This window comes from Giraffa tippelskirchi, chromosome 1 (genome assembly GCF_054371585.1).
Source record: "Giraffa tippelskirchi isolate mGirTip1 chromosome 1, T2T-mGirTip1v1.2.pri, whole genome shotgun sequence".
In the NCBI taxonomy this organism is placed as follows: domain Eukaryota; kingdom Metazoa; phylum Chordata; class Mammalia; order Artiodactyla; family Giraffidae; genus Giraffa; species Giraffa tippelskirchi.
The window spans coordinates 53,892,769-53,912,121 of record NC_137275.1 but is presented as its reverse complement, the minus strand read 5'-3'; the positions used below and the strand labels follow the sequence as shown (position 1 = coordinate 53,912,121).

General features: G+C 38.3%; 1 protein-coding gene across 10 annotated transcripts in view; it reads right to left on the bottom strand.

Moving 5' to 3' along the window:
- RFC1 (replication factor C subunit 1) overlaps positions 1–18,028 on the bottom strand; it is a 72,959-nt gene extending 54,931 nt beyond the window's left edge. For 7 of the 10 annotated variants that reach the window (XM_081592632.1, XM_081592651.1, XM_081592641.1 and 4 more), the window contains exons 1-2: positions 17,925–18,028; positions 6,169–6,294 (exon numbers count right to left, since the gene is read on the bottom strand). Coding sequence is in view for 3 of the 10 variants with exons in the window: in XM_081592606.1 (XP_081448732.1) it covers positions 6,169–6,294; positions 17,925–17,927 (129 nt within the window). In the remaining 7 variants the exon portion in view is untranslated. Of the gene's footprint in view, positions 1–6,168; positions 6,295–17,450 lie in introns of all 10 variants that reach the window. The other 3 variants (XM_081592670.1, XM_081592681.1, XM_081592692.1) reach the window with 1 other exon arrangement.
- Between the last annotated feature and the right edge of the window lie 1,325 nt (positions 18,029–19,353).

The window sequence follows — 19,353 nt, the reverse complement described above, 5'->3', positions numbered from 1 at the left end:
AATGTCAATAATGCCCTAATTAGACTAAAGAATAGGCCAGTGTGTGCGTGCATGCTAAGTCATTTCAGTCATGTCCGACTCTTTGCAACCTTATGGACTGTAGCCCGCCAGACTCCTCTGTCCATGTGGATTTTCCAACCAAGAATACTGGTATGGGTTGCCATTTCCTTCTCCAGGGGATTTTCCCAACCCAGAGATCAAATCCACATTTCTCAGGTCTCCTGCATTGGCACACGGGTTCTTTACTACACGAGTACCACCTGAGAAACCCTAAAGACTAGGCCAGACCCATCATCAAAAGGAGAGAGAGATCACAAACGCTGGTGTGGATGTGGATAAAAGGGAACCCTTGTGCACTGTTGGTGGAACTGTAAATTGGAGCAGCCACTATGAAAAACAGTATGGAAGTTTTTCAGAAAACTAAAAATAGAACTAACTACCACATGACGAGCAATTCCACTTCTTAGACTACATCCAAAGGAAGAAAAAACACTAACTTGAAAAGCTATCTGCACCCACATGTTCATAGCAGCATTACTTACAAAAGCCAAGACATAGAAATAACTCGTGTCAGTCAATGAATGAATGGATAAAGAAGTGAATATATGAATATTACTCAGCCATAAAAAATAAGGGTATCCTACCATTTCTAACAACATGGAGGGACCTCGAAGGCATTTTACTAAGCGAAATAAATCAGAGAAAGACACATACTGTATATCCCATTGTACATAGAATCAAAAGCAAAAAATAAAAAAGCATGAACTCATAAAAAAAAGAGATCATATCTGTGGTTACCAGAAGCAGAGGGTAGAGGGAAGGGAGACCTGGAGGAAGGTGGTCAAAAGGTAAAAACTTCCAGTTATAAGATAAATAAGTGCTAGGAATATGATGTACAACATGACGACTGTAGTTAACACTGCTGTATGATACATAGGAAAATTTAAGAGAGCAGATCCCAAGAGTTCCTAACACAAGGAAAAAAATTTTTCTTCCTTTTCATTGTATGTATATGAGATGATGGATGCTAACTGAGCCCACAGAGATAATCATTTCATAATATATGTATATGAAACTATCATGTTGTACACCTCAAAATAATCTTTTCATAATATGTGTAAATCAAACTATCATGCTGTATACCTCAAATGTATAGGTGATGTATGTCAATTAACCTCTCAGTAAAACTGGGAGGGGGGAGAATAAGCCAGATAATAATTGTATCAGGTGGGAAAGAAAGGATTGTAGAAAAAGCTGTATATTATTATTCAGTCCCACTTTCAACACTAACTTAAAACAAAGAGTAAAAGGATGTCAGATATTAAAAGGCAAGTGCTTCCTGAAAATGAAAAACTGAGACAGAAATAAAAGCTAAGGAGTTGTGGGCCTACCACGACTCAATGCCTGGTGGAAAACTAAATAAAACCAAGGCAAAGGGTATTAATAGTCATATTTCTTAGTTCTATACACATTTCTAACATATGCATAAAGTATTACTAATGTTTCGTAGGTAATACAACACATTTCTCACACATTCAAAATTTCCCAAAAAGAATCAAGAAAGCAGATAGTAAAAAAAAAAAAAAAACAACTGACTATAATCAATTACAAGATAGAAATGTTTCTATCCATTATAACAAAACTTCAAAAATATAAGAACAATCAACTAGCTTGGAAGAAAATGAGATGAATAAACCACTGTAATTCAAATATGCCACTGAACTAGAGGACAACAATAACTCAAAAGTAAGAGAAAGGGATATCCCAGAAGAGAGCCACAGAAGGGGAGCTCCAAATTCTGCCAATAACCTTAGCCCAAATCTGTGGCTGTCTCCTCAACTACATGTGCATGGAACACCCCAAGTGCTGACCTAATAAGGTTAAAACAACAAAGATTTCAGATGCTGCTCATAACAAGGTGTACAAGAGTTTGGAGTTTGAGTTCAGCCAAGTTAACTGCCTGCTAAACTAAAAGAATCAACATCCTGTGGAGGAAATAACAGAATCCAAAGTTATTACACTGTAAAATTTACACTATCCAAGGTAAATCCAAAATAACCATACATACAAAGAAATAGGAGATGTGACCTGTGATGGTTAGTTTTATCTGTCAACTTGACTGAGCCACAAGGTCCCATTTATTTCATCAAACAAGATCAACTCGAATTTGCCTTGCCAGGTTTGGACTTGCTTGACGTCTGTCACCCCTTTCTTCCTTCTGATTTCTACCTTTAGAAATGGGAATGTGTATTCTATGCCTGTCCTACTATTATACCTTGGAAGCACATACTTTGTCTGGTTTCAGAGGTTCAAGCTGGAGAAAAATTTTGTCTCAGAATGCACCATACCTCAAGTCTCACCCATATCTGATTTAGATGATATTTAGATGAACCATTGGATTTCAGACCTTAGAGAGCTGATAATGCAATGAGTTAAGATTGTGTGGACTTTAGAATGAAAGAAGGTATTTTGCATGTGAAAAGAACATGAATGGGGGGTGGCTATTGGCAGAATATTATGGAATGAATGCTTGTATCCTCCCAAAATTCGTATGTTGAGTCCCTAACCCTCCAATATGGCCATATTTGGAGATGGAGTCTCTAAAGAAATAATTAAGGTTAAATGAGGTCATAAGGGTAACCTGGTTAGTGTCCTTATAAAACAAAACACCGGAGAGCTCACATGCACACACCCACTCTCTCAACCTCTCTCTCTCCCCACGTACTCACACCAAGGAAAGGCTGTGTGAAGAACCAGCAAGAAGGTAGCAGTCTGTAAGCCACAAAGAGAACTCTCAACAGAAACTGAATGGGCTGGAACCTTAATCACAGATTTCTAGCTTCCAGAACTATATGAAAGTAAATTTCTGTTGTTTAAGTCAGTCTATGCTATTTTATGGTAGACCAAAGTGACTAATACATGACTCAAGATAAAAAGGTACTTAACTGAGACCAATCCAGATGTTAGAATTAGCAGGCAATGTAATATTTAAAATAAAATATTCACTACAAAGGCAAATTGGAGATGACAGAAGAGTCAAAAAACCTGAAGATAGTAATAAAGAAATTATCCAGTCTGAAGTACAGAAAAAAAAAAAAAGAATAATAATGAATAAGCCTCAATTAGAGGATGAGATGCAGAGTGCATCACGAGAAACGCTGGAGTGGATGAAGCACAAGCTGGAACCAAGATTGCCGGGAGAAATATCAACAACCTCAGATATGCAGATGACACCACCCTTATGGCAGAAATTGAAGAAGAACTAAAGAGCCTCTTGATGAAAGTGAAAGAGGAGAGTGAAAAAGTTGGCTTAAAGCTCAACATTCAGGGACTTCCCTGGTGGTCCAGCGGCTAAGACTCTGTGCTCCCAACGCAGGGGACCCAGGTTCGATCCGCAGTCAGGGAACTAGATCTCATATGCTGAAACTAAGAGTTTCCATGCTGCAACTAAGACCTGGTACAGCCAAAATAAATAAATAAGTATTTATTTAAAAAAAAAAAAAAAAGCTCAACATTCAGAAAACTAAGATCAAGGCATCCAGTCCCATCACTTCATGGCAAATAGATGGGGAAACAGTGGAAACAATGGCTGACTTTATTTTTGGGGGCTCCAAAATCACTGCAGATGTGACTGCAGCCATGAAATTAAAAGACGCTTACTCCTTGGAAGGAAAGTTATGACCAACCTAGACAGCATATTAAAAAGCAGAGACATTACTTTGCCAACAAAGGTCTGTCTCGTCAAGGCTATGGTTTTTCTAGCAGTCGTGTATGGATGTGAGAGTTGGACTATAAAGAAAGCTGAGCACTGAAGAATTGATGCTTTTGAACTATGGTGTTGGAGAAGACTCTTGCGAGTCCCTTGGACTGCAAGGGGATCCAACCAGTCCATCCTAAAGGAACTCAGTCCTGAACATTCATTGGAAGGACTGACGTTGAAGCTGAAACTCCAATACTTTGGCCACCTGATGCAAAGAACTGACTCATCTGAAAAGACGCTGATGCTGGGAAAGATTGAAGGCAGGAGGAGAAGGGAATCACAGAGGATGAGATGGTTAGATGGCATCACTGACTCAATGGACATGAGTTTGAGTAAACTCCAGGAGTTGGTGATGGACAGGGAGGCCTGGCGTGCTGCAGTCAATGGGACTGCAAAGAGTCAGACACCACTAAGCGACTAAACTGACTGAGAGGATGAGATGACTGGATGGCATCACCAACTCAATGGACATGAGTTTGAGCAAACTCTGGGAGTGAAGGACAGGGAAGCCTGGCGTGCTATAGTCCATGGGATCGCAGAGTTGGACACGACTAAGGGACTAAACAACAACAAGCCTCAATTATTTGTAGTGCAATTCCAAAATTCTAATATATATACATATATGTGTGTGTGTGCGCATATGAATCTGTGTATGTGTGTGTATATATATATGTGTATATTATATATATATATATGTATATATATATATATAAGGACTCTTCACCTATAAGAAGAGGAGAGAATGAAGCAGAAATATATTTGAAGAAACAATGGTAAAAAATTACCAAATTCAAAAAAAAGATACAAAATTTACAGACTCAGAAGCTCACAAACCCTAAACAGTATAAATACAAGAAAACTACACCCCAGTACACCATGGGCAAGGCTGAAACTCAAAGATAAAATCTTTCAAAGCAGCATGAGAAAATAATACAATACATACAAGAGAAAACAATATAAATGACTGCTAACATCTCACCAGAAAAAAATGGAGACAAAAGAAAGGAATGGAACACCTTTAAAGTGCTGAAACAAAAAACTATCAATTCAAAACTCTATATCCAGCAAAAATATCCTTCAAGAATGGAGACAAAATAAAGACATTTTTAGATAAACAAAAACTTATAGAATTCACTGCCAACAAGCCTATTCTACAAGAAATGCTTAAGAAAATTCTTCAGATTTACAGAAAATGGTATAAGGGACTTCCCTGGTGGTCCAGTGGCTAAGACTCCATGCTCCCAATGCAGGGGGTCTGGGTTCAATCCTTGCTCAGAGAACTAGATTTTACATGCAGTAACTAAGAATTCGCATGCCACAACTAAAGATTCTGTATGCTGCCAACAAAGATCTAAAGGATCCTGTGTGCTGCAACTAAGACTGGGTGCATTTAAATAATTAAATAAACAAATATATTAATTAAAGAAGTATTATAGTAGATGGAAATTCAGATCTTTGATAAGAAATGAAAACACCAGAAGTGGCCAATATATGGTTAAGTACAAAAGATCAATCTTCCTCTTTTGTTTTTTTTTTGACAGCAGAAGACTGAGATTTTTATTTTAGTCTCACCTAGGAAATAAAAAAAGCTAATTTATGTGTTTAAATTATAATTTATTGATATTTTAATGACAGTTTAATTATATGTATTTGTAATTTTACTCTTAACATGTTTTTAAAATATTGTTTAATTATTTTTATCTTATTTACTAAGTAAGTTTCTATTGAGATATAATTGACATGTAACATTATATTAGTTTCAGGTGTACAACATGATGATTTGATATTTATATATATTGCAAAATGACCATAAGTCTAGTTAACATCCATCACCATATGTAGTCACAAACCAATTTTCCTCTGTTAATTCCTTTAAAATAACGTTGGTTTAGAGCAATAATTATTATACTGAATGTGGAGTATTAACATATATAGATATAATAATTCATATGCCAATTATGGCATGAAGGATGGGGTGGTAGTAAACCAACCTGTAGAGTTGCAAAATTCTCACATTTTACACAAAGAGGAACAATATTAACTCAAATACACTATTGGAGCCACTGCCTGCTTATCATAGTGATATTACATCTTAAATTCTCTGAAGCCCAAAGAGGATAGGAAAAAGAATAAAGCTTTCCTCCAAAGCCTTCCTTCATGAGAAGCCCAATACTGGAGCTCATGTCTTTATGAGCAAACTTTGGTTAAGTTTTCGTTAAAACAGTTAACAAAAATACCAAACTATGGATGCAGTAAGATATATTAACTAGAAATAAGTAATACCTTATTACTTTTCTTCTTTTTCTGCTAAATGAGTCGAAATTTATATTTACTTAAGGCTCTCAATACATCAAGTCTCAGAACTGAGTTTATTTTATACAATTCAACATTGCATCTGGAAAACTGACCTTGATTTCTTTTATTCCTTTCTTTGCTTTTAAACTTTCTTCAGCAGACTTTGTTTTCTCATTCTTTACTGTTTCACTTATAAGTTTCTTTCCACTTGGTATAACCCCAAAGAATTTTCGAATATCCTAGAAGCAAAAAAGGAGATTCATAAACAAACATTAACTGCACAAAATTCTAATTTCAATTGTAAAAAGGAACAACTCTACACACACACTGGTGTACTCTCAATCATGTCTTCATAATGATATAGTTCCAAGTGTGCACCAGCATCCTTTTTATATGCAAAAATTAACTGATAAAATTACCTGAGTTAAAAATAATGAGTCTAGGGAATTCCCTGGTGGTCCAGTGGTAAGGACTCTGAGGTTTTACTGCTAAGGCCCCGGGTTCAATCCCTGGTTGGAGAGCTAAGATCCTACAAGCTGAGCAGCACAGGCAAAAAGATTAAAAAATAATAATAATAATGTGCTTAATGAAAAGTAATTTTAATTCTCAGAATCTGGCCAAAAACAGGGCAAAAATAAACAAAGGAAATTTTTGCTAAACACAGCACAGTTACTAAAGAGGCAAGTAACAAGCATTTATTGATTATGCTTGCACATACCCCATCATCGCAGACACACTAGGAGAAAAGACAAAGAGTTGAAGAACATAATCCTTGCCTATGGAATTTATACTCCAGTTTGAGAGAAGAATAACTCTTACAACCCTGATCACTTAAGACCTTAATAACTAAGAACTTTGAAATTATTTCCCTTTACATGATTTTTCCAAATTCCAAAGGAAAAATTTTGATTACACTTGCTTCAATTACTCTACCTGTCAAATTAATCATACTAAAACATTTACAATGTAATTTATAATTAATATCACTCATCTTTCTTATGATACATATTCTCCCTACATTTTTAGATTTTCAGTTCAATTCAGTCTCTCAGTCGTGTCCGACTCTTTGCAACCCCATGGACTGCAGCACACCAGGCCTCCCTGTCCATCACCATCTCCTGAAGTTTACTTAAACTCATGTCCATTGAGTCGGTGATGCCATCCAACCATCTCATCCTCTGTCGTCCCCTTCTCCTCCTGCCTTCAATCTTTCCCAGCATCAGGGTCTTTTCCAATGAGTCAGCTATTCACATCAGGTGGCCAAAGTATTGGAGTTTCAGCTTCAACATCAGTCCTTTCAATGAATATTCAGGATTGATTTTCTTTAGGATGGACTTTTAAATTTAAGCTCTGAATAAACTGTGGTTTAGAGAAAAGGTAATAGACCTCAGAGTAAGAAATCCCTGGTATGAATCTCTGCTCTAGCACTTTCCAGTTGACCAAGGTATGACCTTGACTTTTAATCTGTTTTCTCATCAGTAAATAATACTAATACTAATACTCCCTACACTTAATGAGGATTAATTATGCATCTATCACAATTCTGGCTCAGTAAAAAGCCTCCCTTCTCCCTCGTTTATGAACTATTATCCCTCCATATCACTGAAACATCTCCACCTACAGTTCTCTACTCACAGGCAAGGAAGGGTATAAGGAACACAGAATATGAGAATTTAGGATCTGAATTCCAAAGAACTGAGTTCAAGAGGCAGTTGAACTATTTTCCCTATTTCTATCCTCAATGCTTATAATCCTGAGTCTTCAATCTTTTTTGCCTGTTCCAAGCTCTCTTTACAGTAGTGAGGACAATACCTGTTAAAAGTACTTTGTCAAGTGTAAGAAAGGTAACGTTTTTCCTCGATCCTGGCAATAATTGTCACACTCTTAAAATGTCAAAAACCCCAAATAAGTGTGTTCTGCAAACACACAAACACATAGCTTTGTGGTTAAGCCAATAAAGAAAACAGACAAACGAGGTACACAGACATGTTAAATTTTTTTGAAAGGTTACCGACTTCCCTGGTTTTATACACTCTTCTGTAAATTTCCTAATACAAAAAAGTCACAAACCATCCGAATAAAATCTAAGATATATTGTTTGCAAAATGGCACCTTAGCTATGAAGCTGAGACATTTGTGTCAGTTGCTAAAGAAAAAATAGATAATAAAGAAAGCCAGAAAGCCACAGCCTTCCGTATAATTTGCAAAGAATTGAATTTGAGGCTGACAACTACTTACTTTATTGCCTCTGGAGGAAATGAGAGTTTTACATTGGAGTTTCACTTTTGAAATTACCAAGTGAGTCTTCAAATAGTGTGATTTTTCAAATACACACACACAGCACACACGCACCACAGTTTAAAACTGAACATTAATAATCAGCTTAATGTCAGTGGTGGTTTTCCAACTGTGATGGAACCACAAATACTTAAAACCACAAAGAGAAAGAAAACAAAACATAATTCAGGAAATGGAACTATTGGTAACGTTGAGCTCTCTGACTTTTGTCTGTACCATACTGCCAATCCCAAGCATTTCTGCAATCTCTTCTTCCTAAGTAATTCTTCCTATTCACAACCCCTTTCTTTTTCCTTTATTCTACCCTACTTTCCCACTCCCCATGCCCTTACACTCTGACGGCAGAAGAACAATTAAATTACAGCATCCTGATCTTAACTCAATATCTACTAAAAATTTAAACTTTTGAAAAAGAAATTTCATTGGAATGGAAGTCATTCTACTCACACTTTTTTAGGCGTTACCTCCAAAGTGAGCAGCCATCTGGTGTATAAACATCTAAGAGGAAAAGGTCACCAATTTGACCTTAATTTACACCATGACTTCACCTTACTCTTTATTAACAGTCCCTACCTGGTATTCCAGGTCTTTAAAGATTTCATGAAATAAAGAACAAGACTAGTGACTAATCAAATTCCCAAATAATGGATCTAAACACCACTCTTACCTGCACAGAATAATTCTTGCTATACTGAGCTCATATACTGATGAGCAGAAAAAGGAACACGTTTTTAAATTTATTTTTATAATCTTAGCAAAGGGAAGTCCTTCCAACCAGAACATCAAGACTAGAAACTACCCATTAAGAAAGAAAAATTTGACTACATAAAAATAAAAGATATCATAAACAAAGTTAAAAAATAACTAACATGAAAATATCTACCACACGTTATACATAAGAGGGCTCCTACAAATCAATAAAAGATAATCCAGTAGAAAAAATGGATAAAAGTTACCAGTAGACAAATTATAAAAGAAATGCAAATAACCAAACAATAAAAGATGCTCAACCTGACAAATAATAGATAAATTAGAACTTGATTATTTTTCTCTAAGTATTAAAAGATTCATAATGCCCAAGTGTGTCAAAGGTGTGGGGAAACAGATGCTCACACACTACACTGCTAATAAAAGTAAAAATTGGTATAACCTTTCCAAGGTAATCCAACAACACTTATCAAAATTTTAAATGTGCATATCCTTTGTCCAAGGATTTCTCTTCTAAAAGAAATGGTAAAAGAAACAGTTTTATTTAGGGAAACCAAAAGAGTAGTAATTAACTCTTCTTACTTTCTTTTTTAATACTTATTAATTGAACATGACAGTTGAAATAAAGAAAAAGATTTAGGCAGAAATCACATAAACATTAAAACAAATTTTAGCACAGACAGCTAATAGCAACAAGTTTTTCACACTTCTACTTATAGCTACTGGACACAGATTTATCTCTTTTGCTGATTCTATGAAGTATAAAGGCAAATAGAATGATTTATCTCCATTTTATAGATAAGTAAGTAGAATTAAGTCTGACAAACATAAGCTTTTAGTCAGTTTTGCCACTTACTACTAGCCACTCGGGCTTCCCTGAAAGCTCAGTTGGTTAAGAATCCGCCTGTAATGCAGGAGACCCCAGTTCAATTCCTGGGGGGGGGGGGGGCGGAGATCCACTGGAGAATGCATAGGCTACCCACTCCAGTGTTCTTGGGTTTCCCTTGTGGCTCAGCTGGTAAAGAATCCTCCCGCAATGCGGGAGACCTGCGTTCAATCCCTGGGTTGGGAAGATCCCCTGGAGAAGGGAAAGGCTACCCACTCCAGTATTCTGGCCTGGAGAATTCCATGGACTATATAGTCCATGGGGTCGGACGACCGAGAGACTTTCACTTTCACTAGACACTTGGGGGCTTCCCAGGTGGCGCTAGTGGTAAAGAACCCGGCTGCCAATGCTGGAGATGTAAGAGACATGGGTTCGATCCTGGGTCAGGAAGACTCCCTGGAGGAAGGCATGGCAACCCACTCCAGTATTCTTGCCTGGAGAGTCCCATGGACAGAGAAGCCTGATGGGCTACTCTCCATAGGGTCACAAAGAGTCAGACACAACTGAAGCAACTTAGCACACACGCACCAGGCACTTGGAATCAATTACTTTACTTATCTGGCCCTCTGTTTCCTCATAATGCCACTTGCCTCACAAGATTCTTGTGGGGATTAGAGGTGGCACACCAGATTGCAACCTGGTCCTCTTACTCCAAATTCCTTTCATAGTTCTCTACTTGACCACGACTGCTCCCTCATAGTTTTACCATAATTCTAAATGAAAGTCACTCAGTCATATCCAACTGTTTGCAACCCCACAGACTATACAGTCCATGCAATTCTCCAGGTCAGAATACTGGAGTGGGTAGCCTTTCTCTTCTCCAGGGGATCTTCCCAACCCAGGGATCAAACCCAGGTCTCCCACATTGCAGAAGGATTCTTTACCAGCTGAGCCACAGGGAAGCCCAAGAATACTGGAGTGGGTAGCCTATCCCTTCTCCAGCAGATCAACCCAGCAATCAAACTGAAGTCTCCTGCATTGCAGGTGGATTCTTTACCAACTGAGTATCAGGGAAGCCCTGATAGGTCCTGATAACTCTAAGGATCTACGCAAAAGTAGCCACACCCCATCACTAGCAATATGGCCTTTCCCTTATTATTCCTGATACGTTTGATCCTTATGTGATTACAGACAGGCACCATGCCAGGAACTTAGGACACAAACAGGAAAAAGACCTCATAAAGTTACCTGGGAGACAAATTAGTATATGAAGAATTAAATACAAAAGAGCGCTAAGACAGAGCTAATCACAAAATTGTAAAAGCACCAGAAGCACCTAATATAGACAGCCTCAAGGACAGAGAAGTAAGACCTGAAATGGGTCCCAAAATGATTAGTATGAGATACTTTTGCTAGTCATAGAAATCTGAGTTTGAATACATTGCTATAAATTCCATGCAGGAGACTTGTCTATCTTACTCACCTCTGTATCTCAAGTACAGGGCCAGCACCTCAGATAAGCAGATGCTTAATTAATTATGGTTAAACACGAGTGGTTATTTCTAAGGTCAAGGACCTTCACACCTTGGCTCAGAAAGAGCGGTTCTTAACTGTGTAAAATGAAATTGACAGCAGATTTGTTTTTAAAGATTCCTTATTAAAATAAACTTTGAGATTAATTTGTGGGCATGACTTTATCTACTGCTCTTTGTTTTAAGGAATTTTAAGCAGGTATTAGATTAACATTATTGTGTATTATTTCCCAGGAAAATTATTCAAGTTGACTCTTCTATCATATGGTACTCTTGTCATATTACAGTATTGTGGCTACAAAAAAAATACTTTCACTTTTAGTATAATATTCTTCTTCACAGCTTTTCTCTAAAGCCTATTAACAGCTCTCCATGAACCTTAAGTTAAAAACTTCTGATTCACATACTCACACTGCATAAGCTAACTTACATCCATCTCAAAGTTAGGCACCCCTTAAAAACACACTGCTGCTGCTTGTTGCTGCTGTTTAGTCGCTCAGTTGTGACCAACTCTTGGAAGCCTCATGGACTAAAGACCGGCAGGCTCCTCTGTCCATGGAACTTGCCAGGCAAGAATACTGGAGTGGGTTGTCATTTTCTTCTCCAGGGGATCGTCCTGACTCAGGGATCAAACCCACATTTCCTGCTTAGCAGGTGGATTCTTTACCACTGAGCCACCTGAGCCTCCTAAAGCTTGTCTCTACTCCAGACCTCTGAGCTCCATATCCATGTAGCCAAATAGTCTGTCATCTTCACCTCTATCCAAATGCCCCAAAGGTGCCTCCAACTCATAACGTCCAAAACTAAGCTCATATTTTGAGGGTACTTCTTTCTCTCTATTTCCCACCTCAATTCACAGCACCAGGATTCAACCAAAACAGAAAAATGGGCACTGTTTTTCCTCATTCTGACCCTCTACCTCACCATCCTATCTAAAAATCTCCTGAATACTGCTGTCCTCTTTCTTCTATTTCTATTGCCAATGTCCTGATTTAGGGCTCCATTTACTTTATAAAAAAATATTTATTTATCTACTTGGTTGTGTTGGGTCTTAATTGGGGCACACGGGATCTCTGTTGCTGCATGTGGGATCCTCCACCATTGGCTCTTCACTGCAGCATGCGGGCCCTCAAGTTGTGGCTTGTGGGCTCCAGAGCGCGTGGGCTAGCAGCTGCAGCACCAGAGCTTAGTTGCAACATATGAGATCCTAATTCCAGGACCAGCGGTCAAACCTGCGTCCCCTGCATTGGAAGGCAGGTTTTGAACCACTGGACTGCAGGAAGTCCCTATTTACTTTTTTAAAAACCCTTAAATAGGACTTACTCTGTGCCAATGATTTCAACACTTAAAAAAACTAATTTAATCCACATAACAAAGTCTATGACATTCTTTAACTTTAATTCATAGATGAAAAAACTGAAAATGCTAACAAGACGTTTTCTAGTAAAAGTTTTGAAATATAAGACGTTCTTGAAGTGAAGTGAAAGTTGTTCAGTCGTGTCCGACTCTTTGTGACCCCATGGACTATACGGTCCATGGAATTCTCCAGGCCAGAATACTGGAGTGGGTAGCCTTTCCCTTCTCCAGGGGATCTTCCCAATTCAGGGATGGAACCCAGGTCTCCCACACTGCAGGCAGATTCTTTACCAGCTGAGTCAAATAAATGTAAGCAAAAGGGAAAGATCTGTTGCACTCTCCTACCCTAAGGTGTAACTAACAATTCTACAACACTATTAAAGAAAAGCATTGCCTATCAGGCAGCCCAAATGCAATTTTAATATACATATACGTAAGTCAAGACAAAGTACCAGACCTCACTAGTCTCAAAAAAAAAAATTATTAGTTTTTTAGAAGTTTCCAAATCAGCTAATTACAAATCTATTAGTAGAGTTAGAGATGGAAAAAAAAAAAAATTTTTGCAATAAATACTCCTAAACCTGCACAAAGGAAGCTATCATAATGACCTTTTAACTTTAAAAGATCAAAGTACAAAAGCTAATACATATTTACTTTGAAGTATAACCAAACAGCTAGTAACTTTTCCATTGCACATGGGCTCAACCAACAAACAAGTTATATCTGCCTACCAAAAATGCAAAGAGAAACCGTATCATGCCACTGTGTTCACTCACTTGAAGAGTACAGGATTTTATGCAAAATAAGCACTGCAGTGCTCTGTGGGGTTGGCTTTACTTCTGTATTTGAGAGTAAAGAAATACAAATATTTTTGATTAATATGTTTAATTCATCCACCAAATCCACAAGCAGAAATTGATTATCACCAACACACCTCACAAAATCTATCCAAATGCAAAAATCTTTAATCCTGAAAACCAGTTAAATGCAAAATGTATTAAATGCAGTATATATCTGACTAAAACTGTATATTAACAGCAGCACAGAAGAGACAAATGAAATTAAATAATTTTAAATTATATTAAAACCTTATACTTTAAAAACAACAGGTACGCTGTTGTAATGTAATCCCCCAAGTTCAGGAGAGAGATCTGTTCTCACCTCTCTTACTCAACACTCTAGTTAAAAAAAAAAAAAAAACCCATTAGACAAAAATAAATTATAAAAGGCATACCAGACTGGGCAGGAAGCAGCAAAATTATTTTTATTTGCAGCTGAAATGATCTTAAATAAAGAAAATCCTAAGGAATTTACTAAAATAAAAAGCAGAACCATTAAATGAGTTCTACAAGGTTGCATGATACAAGATCAATATACTAAAACCAACTGTATTTCTATACTTTTCACAAGAACCAGAAATGAAATCTACAATTCCATCTATAGCATCAATAAGAACAAAATAGCATCATCAATAAGAACAAAATACTTACAAATAAACTTAACAGAAGTGTTAAATCCATACTCTGAAAACTATAAAATATTGTTTAAAGAAATTAAAGAAGACACAAACAAATGGAAAGATAGCCCATATTCATGGTGCAGAAGACATTATGTTGTTAGGATGGCAATACTTGGCAAACTGATTTACAAATTCAATACGATCCCTACAAAATCCTAGCTGGCTTCTTTGCTGATTCTAAAATTCATATTTTAGAAATTCAAGGGATCCAGAACAGGCAAAACAATCCTGAAAAAGGTCTAAGTTGAAGGACTTACATCTCCCAATTTAAAAATGTACCACAAAGCTACAGTAATAAAACCAGTTCATTACTGGCTATAGGGAAGACACATAGATCGATGGAACAGAATTCAGTGTCCAGAAAGAAACCTTCACACTTATGGTAAACTGATTTTTGACAAAGGAGCCAAGACAATTCAATGGGAAAAGAATACTTTGCAAATGGTGCAGAAACAACTGGAGACCTGCATGCAAACAAACAAAAAAAAACCTTAGACCCCCTACTTCACACCATATACAAAAATTAACTCAAAATGGATCAAAGTCCTAAATGTTAAGAGCTAAAACTATAAAACTGTTAGAAGACAACAGAAGCATAAATCTACATGACCCTGGATTAGGTAATGGGTTTCTTAGATATGACGCGGAAAGCTCTGAGGAAGTGATGACTGACACCTGAATGAGTGAGAAAAAGGCAGAGTATTCCAAGAGGAGGAAGAGTATCCCAATGAGAGGAAATAACAAGAATAAAAGCTGAGACAGAACCAGCTTAACACACTCAAAGAACAGAGAGATGAGCCTGGAAAGGAAATAAGAGTCTTATAGGTCAAGTACTAGTACAAAAGGCAAAAGTTACATTATTAATACAAAAGGCTGACGACATTGATCCAGGAAAGCATTCATGCAGTAAACTTCAATGTGAAAGGTCTCCCCTAGAATGTGGCAATGAAGCAGCTTAGATCTGTTCTGATATCTCTCTCATCTCTCAAGTCTCATGCCTGTTTAATTCAAACTTCTGCATATTTTCAATAAATAACTACGACAGTCAATGAATTAAATATGTGGACGTTTTTAAAATGGCATCTCTCAAGTTTTATTAATGTTTTGAGCAAATAATTAAATCCTCATAGCAACCCAAATCATTTACATGGCTACTTTTTATTCTATTTATTTTCATTTCAATTCCTTTAATAGACATTACATTCACATGGTTCAAAAATTCAAAAGGGTAAAATGTCTCCCTCCTACCCTGCCTCTTGGACACACATTTCCCATCTTTGGAGGCAACAGATGTTATCAGTGCCCTTGTGTATCCTTCCCATCTTCAAGCAAATATGTATATATTCTTTTCTCTCCTTTTCTACAATAAACTGGCAGCATATTTTACATACTGTCTTGTATCTTCTTTTTTCACTTAACTGTTTTGGCAACTGTTCCGTATCAGGGCACAAAGTTTTCTCTTTTTGATGGTTGCACAGTATTCCATTTTGTATTTTACTCCTTTGATAACTTTTAATTGGAAAAGATGTGAGAAAAAGATGCAGCTCCCAGGGAAAGAGTTGCTAACCTTGCATCTATCGAAGGGCCTCAGAAGATATGTGAATCCCCTTAAGCGGTGTATATGTCCTTACGTATTTCTGTGGGCAGCAAACTTGCATACCATTCACCTCATTATCAAAGGGAGAGCTGTGATCCAAACAAAAGTTACGAACTACTGTACAATATAACATGTGTGCAGGTGTCTAATAAACATAGGTTGAACAGAATTTTGGTCTAGGATCTGCTCATTTTTGTACTACAGAGAGAACTAAATACCAATAAAATCCAAACTTGTTATGTTCTTTATAGAATCTTTTCCCTTTACAAACAGCAAAACCGATCCCTTTGACACCCACTTTTTTTGAGAATGGCTTTATTTTTCATCTCCACCTTGAACAGGAGTACTAAGAAGAACTAATTATGTAAAGTACCTGAATGATCAAAAGTTGACTACATAAGCTATCCTTCTCCATAACTGACAACATCAAAGGCATCTCTGATGCCCCTTAAACTCTTTAACGTTCCACACAGTCCTTCCTGAGAAATACAGATCATTAGTCATGTAGTTGTACGTTTCCTACCACATGCCAGGGACCAGAATAGAAGCTTTACATTTATTATTTTGTTTAACCCTCAAGACAATCACTCAAGGCAGCTATATTTCTCCCTTTTTACAGTTAAGGAAACATAATTTAAGAGGTTAAAGTTAAGCTATTTACTTTTTCAAAAACCATTTAACCCTTAAATGGCAGAGCAATACCAAAACATCACCTCACTCTTACCTTCAAGACTCCAAATCTCAAGAACTTTCCACAACTACAATGCAGTGCCTTAAGTCCTAATTACAGTCATTTTAGGGGGGTGGCATAATGTGGTGGTCAGAAAAACCTAATTCTAGTTCAATCATTTATTAGTTACATCACAAAGTGTTTTAAACTCTAAAGGCCTCCTTTACCATCTGTAAAACTGGATTGTTGTGAGGTTTAAATGAGAAAAGATATGTAAAACAAACAGCCCACATATCCACCTGAAGATACTTGCTACAAGCTGGCTTTTAGGCTGTTATCATTATTCCATCCTTCTCTGAGAAGAAACACAAAGGGCTGTAAAGTTTCCCAATCTGGCATAAAATTACACACACACAGCCCAGAATGTTGGCACTGTGACAAATACGCTGATTGAAAATAAAATGACTAAAAAAATGTCAGAGTAATTAAGTAGACTCCAGCTTAACGCAGCACGATAAACTGTCCTTTACATTAAAATCTTTCAAACACACACTAGTATCTATTGCCATTCTAGCATGAATGTTTTGTTTTGACGGCTGCATAATTATTTCATTATTTATATGGCTTATGCAGAATTATGCAGAGGTTTTTTTTAAGATTGTTTTTAACATCAGGTGACAAGCGATGACAGCTGTCAAATGCACTACAGCTGCTCCTCCCAGGTTTGCTCTCCCTCCTGTAAACAGTATTATCCCTTTAATTTCTATGAACTCATCTGAACAAAATAAAACATCCTCCCCGTGCCCTCGATCTCAAAACGGCTCTCTGATGAGCATTTCGTGGAGCTGCTAATGAGGAAAGTACGAAAACTGAAGGCTGAGAAACTTACTCATGAGAGCATTTCGCGGTGCTGTTAAAGACGAAAGTTGAAGGCCTGAAATTTGTTCACTAGAAAGGAAGTTTGTTCGATTCTTCTTCTCTGACACCCAAAGCTTGAAATCAACACTTTAGGCAGGACTCACACCGAGGCTGGAGGCAACACTTAACAGGAAAAGCAACTCTACCCTTGAGCCCCCCAAATCACCTTCATTACTCCCTTCCTTCCTCCCTTCCCCCAACAGTGGGAAAACGTGAAGCTGCCGCGCAGCACCAAGAGCGCTGCGCGCTGGCTGCGGCCGAAAGCTGAATCCCGCAGTGGAAGGAAAGCTGTGCGCCCAGCGCCCAGTTTGCAGCCCCTTTCGTGCCTTCGTTCCCTTCCGTAGCCACGCATCCCGGTCCTCCCAGACCCTCCACGCGAGGAGCGCCAGGTCCACGCCCTGCCTGCAAACTCTCCCCAGCCCCCCAGCCTTTCCCAGGGGCTCACCATTGCAGCCCACGGATGAAGGCGCGAGCAAGCAGGCCCGGCCGGCTTGGGGATCCGTTACCGGGACTCGGGATCCATTCGCGCCAACAACTCCCGCGAAGTGGAAGGAGGTCGAGGCAGCGGCGGCCGGTGATGACGTCAGGAGGCGCGCAGCTTCCTTTGGGTCCCCGCGGGAGGCGGGAGGCGCTACGTGAGCCCTGGTGCGGCCCTTGAGGCCGTCGCGACGTTGGCGTCGCAAAGCGCGGCGGGACCGTGGCCCGAGCCTTGTTTTGCGCCTTCGTCTGGGTAGGAGCCCGCAACTGGGGAGGTCTCGAGATCGATGTTCTCCGAGGGCGGGCACGTTTGGAGGTTTCATTGCCGTCCTTAGTAGATTTTAAATGTTTATATTTGTTAAAAAAATTAGGTGTATGTTTCACAAATTACATTTTAACATCTATTCTGAAATAAAAATTTCACCAAACCGTATTTACCCTGATCTTCTTTTAAATGTTTGACTAATCCAGTTGGTTTTGTTCACCTCCTTTTAAGTGGAGACCCAAAGTTTGAAAACACTTTTAGGGCAATTTTATATTGTATAATTCCAGAACAAAAAAGACTTTGATAAAATAGTCATTACCACCCATTCCATTTTATAAATGAAGCATATAACGCCCAAACAAGCTAGGGGCCCTAACTGGGAATCTAGGCCTCCAAATTCCCAAACCTACGGCAGCTACTGCCAAGTCTCTCAAAGGAATGTGTTGGAAGCCAAGGCATAAACGAGGTACATCTCCCTAGAAGAAAGATGACCCCGAAAGCTTTGGAGTAAACAAGTTTTATATTAATAGATAAGCAATGGCATTTTAGAATAGAATGTGACATTTGCATACAATTTTAAGAGAAAACTTGAGACCTTAAGTAGTTTAATGGGAAGAGCAGTATCTTCAGGTTTGGCCCTAGACTTTCAAATCCTTATCCACCCTCACCCACCCCTTGTTCTTGCATTTTATCACACCCAGTATCTCTGCAATGAAAGATAGCAAAGCCTTCAGGAATGAAACAGAGGTTAAGGTGGAGCTAGTGGTAAAGAACCTGCCTGCCAATGCAGGAGACATAAGAGACTTGGGTTCAATCCCTGGGTCAGGAAGACCTCCTGGAGGAGAGCATGGCAATCCACTCCAGTATTCTTGCCTGGGAATCCCCATGGACAGAAAAGCTTGGAGGGCTATAGTCCACAGGGTCGCAAAGAGGCAGACAGGACTTAAGCAACTGAGCATGCAAGCACAGAGAGCTCCTATTTATTAACTGCACAGCATAATATGTGCCAGGCAAGCAGCTATGGACTATCCCACTTTAACTCATCTGATGCCTACAGTGACACTAGCTACTATTATCATCCACAATTTACAAAGGAGTAAGATAGTCTCATGAACAGAACCTCAGTTCATTG